Source organism: Acromyrmex echinatior, chromosome 13 (genome assembly GCF_024713525.1).
Source record: "Acromyrmex echinatior isolate Ae372 chromosome 13, ASM2471352v2, whole genome shotgun sequence".
Classification (NCBI taxonomy): Eukaryota; Metazoa; Arthropoda; class Insecta; order Hymenoptera; family Formicidae; genus Acromyrmex; species Acromyrmex echinatior.
This window is the reverse complement of record NC_141864.1, coordinates 376,120-391,445: the sequence shown is the minus strand read 5'-3', so window position 1 is coordinate 391,445 and position 15,326 is coordinate 376,120. Positions and strand designations below refer to the sequence as shown.

The 15,326-nt window shown below is 34.9% G+C and overlaps 1 protein-coding gene across 1 annotated transcript in view; it reads left to right on the top strand.

Moving 5' to 3' along the window:
• The first annotated feature begins 3,340 nt into the window (after window positions 1-3,340).
• Window positions 3,341-15,326, top strand: part of wake (ankyrin repeat and fibronectin type III domain containing protein wide awake) — a 271,094-nt gene continuing 259,108 nt past the window's right edge. The window contains exons 1-2 of the mRNA XM_011070250.2: window positions 3,341-3,581; window positions 8,056-8,242. Of these exons, the coding sequence (XP_011068552.1) occupies window positions 3,452-3,581; window positions 8,056-8,242 (317 nt within the window). The 5' untranslated portion in view covers window positions 3,341-3,451. The remainder of the gene's footprint in view (window positions 3,582-8,055; window positions 8,243-15,326) is intronic.

Below are 15,326 nucleotides of genomic sequence, written 5' to 3'. Positions count from 1 at the left end.
TTTTATATCGACTGTATAGGTAGCAATAGGTATTAGCAAACAACTCTTTTCCAGCGTAGTTACATTGTAATTACATTTGGCATTTGAACAAGATGTTACGTGTTTCAAATACATCATTGATCAAGCGATTGACTGCAACTACATTGCCTATCGTTCCGTTGACAAGTCCCATAGTTACATCAATATTTCGTCGAATCATCACTTCAGCGTCAATTTTAATCGCTATTACTCTTTCAGTGCCAGCTGTTTCCAAAACTTTGTCATCTTTGTCTTCTAAAATTTTGTGCTCTTTTTTTCATGCTGGAGCACATCGATCATCTTCTGCTATTAGTACAATTTCATCAATTTCATTCACCGTCAATTTTATCAAGCATTACCGTGTTCAAAACCTTGCACAAATAACATGTAGGTAATAAACATATTTTATCAACCGGTAATTGATTCATATAAGTGCAAAGTTCATTCAATCTTTCATCGCAACTACTTTCTTTGAAATGAATTTTTCTCGGCTGAAAAATATTGATATCAAAATCCGTTACCAAACCTATTTGTATTCTAGAAAGTATATCACGATATGTGTTGTCGCATCTTTGTCGCATATTAATCAAGAATTCGTCGTAATCGAACAATCTTCACAAATCAGATCCAGCCATGGTATCTAAATACTTGTGAATTTCTGATCGAGACATTTTCACGAACGAAGATTGTTCTTTTACAGGGGGAAGCTGCAACAAGTCTTCAAACAGAAGAATGTTTTCTGCCAAAAAAACCATCATCTGTATCTGTCATATCAAAAATTTCACATAATTGTAGATTGATAAACATAAATCACATTCGAAATCATGAATACTTCATCGATAAATAATTCGACGGTCTTTAATTTGTCTCTCAGTGTTCAAAACTACGAGTATGACATACTCGTAGTTTGCGTATATTTTGTAGATTCATGGGTGACGGGTAGCTGAGACATTCTATGATCGATAGAATAGTCAAGCCATCGATATTGAATACCGCGATACCCGTGGAAGCAGATATGGCAGTCGCCCTTTCTAAATGTATTCTGATCCAATCGTTTCAATAAGAAAACTTTTTCCACCCTCTTATGTACAGTTGCAGAATCTGATTTTTATTTTGTAAAACTTGGCATCGATTCTATCGAAACCTCTTTTCCGATTTTCATTCAATCGCGACATCATTTGCGATAAATCAATCGGGACATCAATCTCACTAAAATCTACCAGATCTTTCATCGCGTCGTCAGCTTCTATCAGATTGCAATCCAGTTCATTGTCATCGGATTTGTCTCTGTCTGTTGTTTTCAGATCATTTTCGCGCTTCTCTATTAATTCAGCAACGCGCTTAAAAGCTGTCTATATTTCTTTGAGCCTTTCGTAATATTTCATCGCCTTCGTCAAAACAGACGCTGAATTTTTAAAAGCATCCGTGTAAGTCTCATATGTACCTTTGAATTCACTTAAATCTCCACAGTTTCAACAGAAGAAGCGACTAAAAATATTTTTTGGGTTCAGTTTTTATATTAAATCGATAATGGTCGATAATTAAGTAACACTTTTTTCGTTTTTTTTTTAAATAAACCCGATACAAGTTTATAATATCGACTTCGTCATTTTTTGGCATCTATCTCGTAATTTCCTAAAATCTAGCAAAATCGTACAAATTCAATGATTCTAAGGTTCCTTAGGTCTGCTTGGATAGTAATCATCGATGAGCGACGGATAATAAATATTCATAGAATTTTCATCGAAAGCTTTAATTTCATTAAATGTTTTAACTTTTCTGTTTCTCATCTCATTAACGTCAATCCATTTGACAATGGTATCACTTTTTGTATCATACAAAGGATTCCCTAGCAGTTTTCGCAGCTTCTAAAGCACCGCATTCTCTGTTTTTCATTGAACGCAAAATTCCACTGTTTCGATGCCAAGGGTTTATTGGAATTTATCATTGCAAAGTCTATATTGCATTTCTTCGACTTTATCGTGTATTTTGTACGAGTTTAAAAACTCTGATTTTTCTCCAATAAATTATATGTCTATATTCCCCTCCCAGGCTAACTTGATAGCCGGATTATAATCATTGATAAACCTTTCTGACTTCTTGCGAGGAAGATCATACATATAATCTCTTACTGCAATAAAGTTTTTCTACCCACTATCGAAGTGATGTCTCTTAAAACGAAATTGTCAATAACTGGCCGACGAAAATCGAACCGACACTTTCTGTAAATATTCGTTTCGGTTTTTTTCGTACACAAGCAATACGAGTTATGTTTATGGTTCTGATCACTTATAATCGTTTCATTTTCACGAAAATCATCACTTTTCGACCGTTTGTATGTCCAGAATGGCTTGACTGATTTTTATTTCTTTTGATTCAAATTATTCGTGGCGATGTCGCCTTTCAGGATATGTTAAGTGCAATTTAAAATTTTTTATATTTTAGTAGTTCTGTACCTCCAAAAAATGAACTTTGGCAGCTCGGGATAAGAGACTTGTAGTGTCTTTATGTCTTTACTTTTTTTTTTAACATGGTCGGAGACACTACCGCGTCTCCTGATAATATATTATCATGAAAAGTAACTCATATGTTATTGAAAGTGCAAGTTCAAAACGAACGTAGGTTGCTGGAAAAGTTTCTGCAAACAATATGAAAAAAAACATGTAAAATTCGATAAATGGCTTTATTGTTTTTCAAAGTATTCACCTTTAAGATCGATATATTTTTGCATACGCTCGAACCAATTTTCGAAGCATTTTTTCCACTCTGAGGGTGTAACTTCAGAAATCAGTGTACGAAATGTTTCAACAGCTGCTTCAGGCAATTCAAATCGCTCACCACGCATCTTCTTTTTAATGTTTGGGAACAAAAAGAAATCATTAGGTGATAAATCAGGTGAATACGGAATGAGTCATCAATTCGACATTTTTACTGGATAAAAAATCAACAGTTTGACGTGCACTGTGACAGCTAGCGTTGATGAAGGATGATGCGACGATTTCAGTTTGTTCTACGCAATTCATTTATGACTTCTGGCAAACAAATTGTATATACCAATCAGTATTTACAGTCCTTCGATTCTCTAAAGCATGGTTGCCACATGTTCGGTATAACTGAAGAAACAAGCAATTATTTGCTTGGCAGCAAATGGCAGCTGCGTGAACAAACAACTTTTGTTGGTTTCGATTCATTTTGAAATACCCAAATAGTGGATTGTTGTTTACTTTCTGGCTCATACGAATAGATTCATGTTTCGTCCCCAGTAACGATGTTGTAGATCAAATTTGACCGACCTCGGTTGAATTTCTTGAGCATTTCTTTGCTCCATTTAACACGAGCCTGTTTTTGAGCTTCGATCAAATTGTGTGGGATCCAACGACTGCAAAGTTTCCGTACGCTCAAGTGATCATGCAAAATCGTATGTATTGCTTTCATGTCAATGCCTGAATCTCGCGGTCATATACCGGTCTTGCTCAATCATTTCACGCACAGCATCAACATTAGCAACATTGGCAACAACAAACGTGGATGGACGATCTTCACGGAATTCATCACAAAGAAAGGTACGTCCACACTGGAATTCAAACCAATTATAAACAGTCCTATTGGATGGTGCTTCATCCCCAAAAGCCAAATGAAGTCGATCGATGCATTGTTTCGGAGTAAGATTACATTTGTAATCGTAAAAAATCATTGCTCGAAAATTTTCACGCGAAATTTCCATTTTCTAACAAAATAACTTCTTTTAAAATACTATGCAAACAAAACTAGTTGGCTTGGGTACAACTATCAACTGAATTGTAGGTTAAAAACGTCTAATTTTACGAATATGATAGTAGCAGAACGTTAGCGCCACTGGAAGTATTAGATTGCAGAAACTTTTCCAGCAGCCTACGTACATACATTCAAGTAAAACAAATTACAATTTTATTCTAGAAAATAAGTGCGGTATTTCTAAGTGCGGTTATTCTTAGTGCACAAAATATAAAAGTCATTTATTGAGATTTGATTTGAAATTTATACTAGCCCATACAATGAAAAATAATTGCTCGTAATTCCAGAGTATCAATTTGTTAACGACTCAGAAAAAGAACATGGCAGCCTGCTTTTAAAAAACTTTTGATGAATGGAATATTAAAATAAAAGAGTTATTGAAATAGTTCAGATTAAAAGTCGACAATCTTTCTTTAGTAAAATTTCGAATTTTCGTATCAATTTCCGATTTTAAGTTTATACTGTACTTTCAGTACAGTGATTTATTCATCAAACATATTGCCTTATTGCCTGAAACGAGCAAATATTAAGTAAATTCAAAATTCATAAATACGATGTTCTCGGGTTAACAAGGAAGATATACGTTAAAAGTTTACTGATTTGACGTAATATATTATTATACATTCACTTCATTATAGCTTTTGAAAATACCATTCTAATATCTTCAAATGTTGTAATAATTGAGGAGATCAGCAGAATAAAAGTCTAATTACAAAATCTTGATTTTAATAAAAATTAAAATAATAACTTGCTGCTTTTTTATTATACATAAATTATTGTACATAATTTTTATTATACGGGTACAGTATCAAATAAATTTATGTAATGTCCTTAAGAAGTTACATGTTACAATATTTCCCTATTACGATCAATATTATATAAAAAAACTAATTTCTTGAAAATGAGCCTAAGTAGAGCTGTGCCTTTATTCCACCCATCCTCTCGATTACTCTGTAAAAGCTTTACCATTATTTCTAAGTGGACACCGAGAAACTCATCAAAGTTTCGAGAGCAGGCTGCCATGTTCTTTTTCCGAGTCATTAACAAATTGGTACTCTGGAATTACGAGCAATTATTTTTCGTTGTATGGACTAATATAAATTTTAAATCAAATCTCGATAAACGACTTTTATGCGCTAAGAATAACATATCGCACTTATTTTCTAGAATGAAATTGTAATCTGTTTTACTTGTATGTATGTATGTTCGTTTTGAACTCCCACCTTCAATAACATATGAATTACTTTTCATGATAATATATTATATTAAATTTAGATAATATATACACTTTATGTATGTTCACTTTGACCTGGCATCTTCAATAATATATCAGTTACTTGTCATGTAATATATTATCAGATAATCATTAAAATTTTTAAAAGTTTACATTTTTGAGAATACGCTTTATGTATGTTTACTTTGAACTGGGATCTTGAATAATATATCAGTTACTTTTTATAGTAATAGATATTGTTAGATAATCATTTAAATTTTGAAAGTTTTTTAAATATTCCTACACAATTGACATTTCAATTTTGGGATCCTCTATATGTTTTAATTTTTGACTCAACCCATGCCTACAACGAATTATGGATTCGCATGCACACTCAGATCATTATAACAAACGTAAACAGGGAATTATTGTTTATAAAATTGCGATGCGCTTTGCGTGATTCATGTTTTAGTATCTTATAATGTTTTTTTTATATTTTATATGGACTAAATTTTTATCATAGCTGAGTAAGTCGAAACGTCTCATCTTTTATATTGTAAAATTGAAAGTACTATTAAATACACATCTATGCTTATTTAGACTTTCTTTTATCTTTTTATTATTATTTCAGTTTATGATTATGTTTCAATCCGATAAACCAGTGCACAATCCATAAAAACTGAAAATTGTATTCGTACGTATCTACATATATACTATATGAAAGTTACTAACAGTAAACATCAAGACCCATTAGTAAACACAAGAGCCAAAAATGGCATTCTTCTCTTATTTATATTTATACAAGATGTTCAAAGGGTAATACTAAACTTTAGGAATATGTAGTACTTACAAACAAACCGAAAAGTCTTAATAAGCAAAACTCAGAAAACAAATTATTTTTGGATTATAAAGTTCAAAAAATAAATTTAATTATAATAGATGTTCAATGTTTCTTCCATTCATTTCAACACACAATTCGACATGTCTTTTCATTGAAGAGCGAACACGTTCAAAGGTTCAGGATTTATTTCATATTTGTTGACAACAGTATTAAAATTTGTGTCAAAATCATACGCTGTGAACAATATGCGTTCGTGGATGAACTGACATTGACTGAAAGGAGAATTGAAAACTGTTATCAACGAGTTTAGAAGCTCATGAAGGACGAGTGTATGAGCGGTCGCGGGTAAATATGTTTGCATACTGGATTATTTATTACAGCAGACATGCTTTATAATTTGAAAATAAAAATAAAAGTTTTGGAGTTCTGCTTTTAGATTTGTTTTCACGAGTAATACATATTCCTAAAATTTGATAGCACCTTTTTTGAATATTCTGTTTTTTGTCATTATTAGAGTTTATTATCATTATTTCACACATGCACACGTGTATGCACTCACGCACACACGCATGCACGCACGCACACTTTAAATATATTAATATATTATATATGATAAATATATATGAACGCTTTCATTGTAAAACCTAATGATAAATAACTAATATTTTACTCATAATGATGTAGTACAATCATCCCTATCTATTATTACAATCCTTCAGGATATGAGGATGGTTATAATATTAGGTGTACATATAAGTTTCCGCCGTTTTTAATCAAAAATTAAGCATTTATTGTGAAAGAACGATACATAATGTTTTATTGATGTAAGTCAAAATGTAAGTGCAAGTTCTTTTTGCGTTTGGCACGAATCTTCATTCAATAATGCTTCCAATTCCGCGTATACTTTCGGCCTTCCGCTACGTTCTTTATCTTCGACGTCAAATTCACCGTTCTTAAATTTTTGAAACCATTCACGACAACTTCTCTCACTTAAGGCAGCCTCACCATATGCTTCTACAAGCAATCGATGAGCCTCAGCTGTAGATTTCTTCAAATTAAAGAAGTAAATCAAAAGTTCCCGCAAATGACGCTTATTCGGCTCAAAACTCGGCATTTTCGCACAAAAAAAAATATATGATGCTGATACAAAATCGCTAGTATTTCAAGGTTATGTTATTGACAGATGTCCAACCTTATGATATAATGTTTTACATCAGACAATTTAACCATAGCTTGCTAGTGGCACCGTCTTTTGTCAAACGGCGGAAACTTATTGTACACCTAATAAAATTCTACATAGTTAAAGAAACTTTAAAGAAACATAATTACGTTACAAAACTGAAGCAAAGAAAAATTTGTTACTAAATAAATTCTGTATTTAAAGGTACTTATCTTTTTTTTAACATAAATTATATTTCAACTTTTAAATTTTAAGGTCAAAGTGTTACTTTTATCCGCGGTCTCTCTTATTTAATAATCACATAAAACTTTTAATAATTGCTACCACCATTGACGACATACATGCACTGACTTTGGTCTGGTGCTGCCCTGACATGGTGCAAGTGCAGAATCACTTTAATGCTATGCCAAAATGCATTACCAGAAACGTCAATGTAACATTTCCTGAACTCGTTTAGTTCATTCGGTTGGTCTGAATATAAATTCAGCACTACACTGAGTCAGTTTTCATTTGCTGAATACGACAATCTTGTATGCACTGATACAGTGCGCACAAGTGCAATCTCCCGAATCCGCTATATATCTTTTTTCTAGGTATATTTTGTATAATTATTCTCTATTTCTAAATGTACACATGTAAGTGTTGTGTATGTATGTATGTTAATTAATTTCTCGAATTGCCCAGTTTTGAAGACACTTGACCAATTGCAAGAACACTTTGACGAATGATATCATAAAGCTCGTTCACTTCGTAATGCGCGGATAGTTGTGTGGGTCTCGAGGGAATTTCCGGGTGCATTTTTTTTCAATATCGAATTTATATTAGGTGTTGGAATTAATTCGTAGCGTTTTTTAATGAAAGAATGTTATTTATTTCACATGAGCATTAAAAAATACATTAATGAAAGTACTTCCCATCACTTGTAAAACGCTACGAATTAATTCCAACACCTAATATATTCTTGGGCAACATAAATTTGTTGATAATTCACCCATTACAATTCTTCATGTCAGATTTCTTTTGTGACAGAGCGCCGTGTTTCTGACTCCAGTCCAGCGAACAGAGGATTCTCCAAAGAATACTCAGTGAGAAGTGGCAGGCTGAGTGTTAGCAACATAGGCGGCTCGCAGCCTCTCAATAGGCTTGCAAGGCTCCTGAATCAACGGCCGACCTTCAACCCAAACGATGAAATTTTACGACGGCTCTCCTGGGAAAGGTACGTCACGAAACCGATTGTATGCATTTTAAAGTGCCGCATGTTTACTATGCGAAAATCAAATTTCTTTAATTGTCTCTCACATTCAAACGACCACCGATGATTAACTTCATTTGAAAAAGGATGACCGGAAAAATTAAATTGGATAGGCATTATAATTTACTATCTCAACAAAACAAGACAATTCTTTTCATTAATCACAAAAAAAAGCAATATCTTTTTGTTTATCATAAGAAATTTTAATTAAAGGTATTCTATATAAGGAACGAGTGATTCCAACCAGCAAACGACGTAAAGAGATGTCTGATAGATTCAATTAAATATGAAATTAAATGAAAAGCCAATGGACGAACGTTTCGCTTAATGGAACTGTTCAATAATCGCACTCAATATTTGTTTTTCAAAACGTTCTCGTCGGACCAAAATTAAATTTTGCATTGGCATGAAGCATCGAAAAGTCGCACAATTCTTTAAAACTGAAATGAAATAAGCTTAATTTTTTCAAGTTTTATCTAGTGTTCCTCAAGCCGTGCAGGAATGCCGTCCGCACGTCAACCCTTCATGCGCGAGTCTTTTTCACAAGCGCTCGCGCACTGCGAAATGTGAATACCGCGACTCGGTCCTCAGAGGGGATTTATTGACGAAGTATTCCGTGATCTCATCAGTGATTCTCATATATATGGACGATTTAATCGTCCCATTCTGGGTTACGACGAAGAAGACGCGTTTTATAAATTATCCGAAGTGTTAACTGTTGCCGCTAATCACGGTTTAAGCATTAATTAAAAACAATGTAAATTACAAAAACAGGTCGAGTTCCTAGGACATATTATTGGAAATAGCTGCGTCAAACCATTCCCAACTAAAATCCGTACAGTCCAGAATTTCCCTCAGCCGAAGTCGTTGAAACAGTTGCAGAACTTTTTGGGTCTCATGAGCTATTTTAGAAAATTCGTGAAAGATCACGCTCAGATAGCCTATCTGTTGTATGAAGTGAAAGGGGAACAACATTTCTGCAACAAGCTGTATTCAATAGATTGAAAGATGCATTGTCGAAAGAGCCAGTTCTTCGTATATATGACCTATCCGCGATCACTGAATTACACACCGACGCGAGTAAGCAGGGATACGGAGCGGTCTTCCTACAAAGAAAAGATTTCCATCCGGTTTATTATATGAGCAGCAAGACCACCGATGCCGAAAAGAAATAGTGTTTCTATGAGCTCGAAATCATGGCGATAATCAAAGCGATAAGGAAGTTTCGTACTTATTTGTTAGGAATTAGGTTCAAAATCATAACTGACTGTCAAGCCTTTCAAAAGACACTTAGTAAAGAAAATCTACCTCCTAAAGTGGTCAGATAAGAAAGAATTCGAATATGAAGTCGAACATCGGGCAGGTAAACGTATAAAACACGTCGACGCATTGAATAAATAGATTCCTCGTGATGATTATTGAGGATACGGAGTTGATTAAGCATTGATTAAGAATGAGCAACATAAAGAAAAGCGACTATATACTATATTAAGCGATTATTAGGAGTCTTACAAAAACTATTTAATAGGAAACGGACTGTTAATGAGAAAAATAGACGATAGAACTGTAGTAACGTTGCCGTCGAGTATGCATCATGATATTATAAGAAAAGCGCACGAAAACGGACATTTTGGTGTTAAAAAGATAATAGAGATGCTTCAAGAAGAATATTATATTCCGAAGTTAAAAGAAAAAGTCGAAAGCTTTATATAAATGTTGTGTACCGTGTATATTATCCGAAAAGAAAAAAGGCAAAAAGAAAGGTGAATTGAAACCGATTCCCAAAGGCGATTAATTACCGTTAAATACATATCACCTCGCCCATTTAGGCCCAATGACTAGTATGTCTAAGTTGTATAAGTACTTATTGGTTATAGTGGACAGCTTCTCAAAGTTTGTGTGGTTGTATCTCACTAAGACTACGAATACCAAAGAGGTAATTGATAAGCTTACAACAATGCAACAGATCTTCGGTAATCCTAGGCGCGTCATAACGAATCAGGGCGCAGCGTTTACTTCCTCTGATTTCTGTAATTATTGTACCACTGAAAGCATTGAACAGACGCAGTGACTCTCGGTATACCACGCGGTAACGGTCAAGTAGAACGCGTGAATCGAACGATCATTCCGGTGCTAACAAAGTTGTTACTAGATAATCCCGATCGATGGTATCGACACGTTGCAAGGCTGCAAATGAGCCTTAATAACACATATCAGCGTAGTGTAGGCATGAGTCCATTTGAAGCTCTCTTTAAAATAAAGATGAAACACCGTAATAATGTACGAATTATTTCTTTACTAGAACAAGAATACGTTCAATCTTTTGAAGGAACGCGATAATTGGCGAAAATTAGCGAAGCAGAATATTTTAAAGATACAAGAGGAAAATCAGCGTTATTACAATAAGCGTCGTAAGAAAGCACGTATTTATAAGGAAGACGATTTGGTAATGATCTGGAGAACGCAATTTGCCCCCGGATTGAAGATCAAGAAGAAATATCTAGGATCGTACCGAGTGCCACGGGCTAAAAGTAACGACCGATATGAAGTTATAAAAGTATGTAACGACGCCTGAGTTTACAATGTCAGCAGCCGATTATATGAAACCTTATACAGTATGTCCCTCGGAGGCCGAAGAAATTGCAGAAATGGCCAAGTGTAGGAATCATACTTCGGTAACAAGATTCGGTCGAATGTGCAAGACGCTGCAGGCGACGGAGCTAAACGGTCGCCGGAGGACAGCACGACGGTCGTTGCGTCGGGTAAAATTAGATTTGATTCGGTCCTCAACGAAGCGTGATGACAGCGCGCGATTAAAAAATATATATTTTTTGTACCTCGTGTATCAATAAACTGTGTTAAGCCATCGACAAGCGTTATCGCCTGCAAGATCCCCACATATATACAGGGTATATGAGAAATAGTTAGCTAAACTCTAAAAACAGATTCTACTCATTGTAAGGATGAAAAAAAGTCATATAAATATAGGTTCAGAAAAACTTCCTTTCCAAGTTAAAAACATTTCTTAATTAAATTGTACATATTTACGTCAGACAGCATATCTCACTTCGCTTTCAGCATATCTCGTCTACGCGTGATACAGATTACTAAAGTCATTTATTGGAAAAATAATGGATTTCTTTTTACTACACATAATATTATCGCACCAACGCAACAAAGAGTTAGACGTCTCGCGTTATAACTTGTAAGAATAATCCAACATGATAATGTTCATAATCAGTTATCTTTTCTAAGTAAAACTTTAAACGAGAAGTTGGATATTATATCATATTATATTCTTGAAAAATTCTAATGTTGAAAAATTTATTGTTAAAATTCAATCAATTAGTCCTATCGCTAGTCCTCTTTAGTTATTCACATATAATTTCCAGATTCTAATGGAATGAATATAGTTAATTAATAATAAAGAATTGTCGTTAAGAAAGTACAATACATTAATATTATACTTATGTGCAATAACTTTCGTGAGTTTTATGCATGTGGTGAACCTGTGATAACGAATCGACTATTAAAGACTTTATGTTAAACTCAGATCAGCCTTTGAATCTCTTAATATTCGCTTTATGTTCCTTTATCCTTGTTTTTCTTTTCGTTTGGCCTATATCATATATATGAAACGTCGAGATCATATATATGAATCGAGACAACTTATTTTACATACCACGTTACAATGTTCCATCATGTCTAACTTATCCTTACCTATCTAATGACCGACTTTAACGTGTTCATGGGATTATAGACAATTTTGAAATCAATCTTTTCCGCAGGTTTAAATTTTTCCAAAATTTCATGCATGTATGGAATTGTGAAATAATTTTTTCGGATTATTATTATTCAAATCATTGATATTCTTGGTTATTATGGTATATCAGTCTTTTTTTCTCGATAATGTTTTTATCCTGCTGTTAATTGTGGAGAAGATTATATTTAAAAAATAGCCATTAAAGAGTGGAACGCTAATTATAGACTCAATATTTTTCTTATGATATTCCGGATGTGCAGGGAAAAGAATTCTAGCAAGCTGCCCGATTATCATTCCTGTTTTATGTTCTATTGATTAGATTTGTAATTTAAATAACGTCCTGAGTCGGTTTCCTATAATTATCGAATTTGATTGGACCCTCGACAATCCTCAAATTAACATAAAAAAAATCTACATGTTTTTTAAGCATCATAGGTTAATTTCATGTTCTTTACCGGATTATTTGTCTTTTTCTTTTTTCAGTTGACAAGAGTTCAATAGTATCATTCGCATCAATCTTGAAACTAGAATCAGAATCACAGCACCATTTGTGCGCTTCGAATCCTCCTTCTCATAATAACATTGTTCGAGATCGGTAATTCGAAAGAAAAGCAAGAATTCTTTCAGTCGACCGACATTAATTGTCATTGAACGCATGCATAAATTGAGCTCATGATTTCATCTCGAGCATGATCTTAATCCTCGTTAAAATCATCGAATTCGTCGTTCTTTGTTCTGTTTAAAAACAACACGCAAACAAACTGTTGTTACCGGCAACGGACAATCGAAAGTTCTAGAACGATTCAATTCGCGCACGCGAGCGCCGCGCTTCGACGAATACGTCACGCGCTGTCACCAATCCCACGCTCGGATTTTCTGCCGCGCATGACTGTTACGTTGAACGTCGCTAGAAAAGAATTCAAAGCGCCAATCAATTCTGTACACCTAATGCCACGTAATAATTACGATTGTGGCAAATTTTTATTGGATTTTTCCCAAAAGGGAAAGCTCAGGCCGAAAGCAATAAATGCTTCGATCTCGCCGTCCTCCTTCTTACTTCCAAAAAGTTCTTAGAGTTCTTAGAGTCATAATCTCGCTCCGTAAAATCGCCGTGCTAACCGTTTAGTGAAATCGCTATAAACCGAATCTTTCGAGAAGTGCCGAGAAAAATCGCCGAGATTTTCCATCACCGCGATTCCAAACTCAATTTGAAAAAGGTGACCGCATTTAATATTCTGTTAATTTAAATTTAATTAATTATATTTTTTGACTTTGTAACTGAATATATTAAAGAAATTCTTTTGTTAAATTACAAAGAAACTGAGTTCTCTTTACTGTCGTGCATCATACCAGCCGTGCGCCGAACTCTCACTCGAATTTTTCCGCGCGGTGCGCTCTCGCACAAACATAGTTAACTGTTCTTGCAAAGAACGAGCATTTTCAATCGTGCTAGCCCCCGAAATTATATCGTCGACATAAGTATCATTCAATAGAGTATGGGACGCATACGGATAACTCTCTTTCCTCACCTAATTATTAATTAATTGTCTCAAGCAACGTACCGTCAAGTAAGACACACAGGCTTGGCCATACGTAACAGTATTTAAGCGATAATCTTGTATAAGTTGCTCAGACGAAAATCTCCATAGAATACGTTGAAAATCGCGATCGTCTTCCTGAATCAAAACCTGGCGATACATTTTCTGTAAGTCGGCAGTTAAAGTGATTTTGTAAGTACGAAAACGAATAATTATGTCGATTAAGCCATCTTGTAAAACAGGTCCGATCAGAAGAGCGTCATTTAAAAACACGCCCTTATTTTTAGCGGATGCATCAAATACAACACATAATTTTGTACTAGTACTAGATTCCTTTAATATCCCATGATGAGGCAAATAGATAAATAAATACCGCGCCTTTGCAATCGTCAAACGGAGGTTTCAGGACTGATATGTGATCTCGATATATTCTCGCATGAACTTAACATAACGATCTCACATGACTTCATTGTTCTTGAGGGTGCGTTCCAAATGCATTAAACGCTTCAAAGTTACGTCTCGGTTATCACCAATAGGTAAATTCGCATCGCGGAAAAGTAATTTTACCATGAATCTACCATTGTGCGTGACAGTTTGCTCGAAATGCTGCTCGCATCTTTTCTCGTCTATCGATAACTCTCGTTTTGTCGCTGTCGTAATTTTCCAATTTCCAGAATCTTTCCAGACATTTCTTTAACCCATCGCAAGGCTCTACCGAATAAACCAATGCGCTTGTCGCTCCCCTATCGATGGCCGAATCCCTGCAGGCCGTCGGAACGGAACCTGCTACTATCCATCCAAGTATTTCGTATTTTGTAAAACTAGTTGATCCTGCCCAAGCTCGATTTTACCCACGTCTAATAAGTCAAAGAAATATTCCACTCCTAGTAACATGTCTATTGGATCGTTATTGTAGAATTCTGAGTCAGCTAATACAAGATTACTCGGTATCTGTAGCTTGTCACGATCTATATTCATGGACGGCAAATTCTTGATAATTTTGGTACGATCAGATATTGAACACTGGAAATTGGAGCTTGACTTTATATGAACTTCGCAAATACTGTGAATCTTGTTTTCAATCTCGTTTAGACCGGTTACAATTTCGAAAGCCCTATTTTTCTTCAACCCTAATTTATTGTACGCAGCTTGAGTGACAAAATTTGTCTCACTGGCACTATCAAGAAGTACACGAATCGGAATTAGCGAGCTATTACATCGCGTTGCTTCTAACCTTGCAGTGGCTATGAGAATTCGTCGCCTTTTTACCTTGTGATATGCGTGATTAACTGCTACATTAGCAACTAATTGATGATTGTTGTCCTGCGGCTCTGATTTTGCAGAGTCCTTGTCAGCCTGTTGTTGATGACATAGTGTATTGTTACTCCCATTACATTCTCGACAGGAACCCCTTTTGCATGCCTTTACGTAATGGTAGCTTCTGAGGCAATTTATGCATAGCTTTGGAAACTTGACTTCCTTGATTCGATCGGCAACTGACAGAGCTAGAAATTTCTTACAAACAAATAAAAGATGTGATCCATCGCAGAGGAAACACTTACCCGTTCAGAGAAGAGGTTAGAGAACTTGTTTTGAGATTTGCAGCACCCTTGTTTCCAGCTTGCGATTTAGAGTGCCCATGAGAGTCCTTGCTGCGCAGCTCCTTTTCTTTAAGAACCCTGTCATTCGATTGTGATTTGATACGCTCTAAAATGAGGCTTCTATTTTTTAAAAATTCCAGCATTTA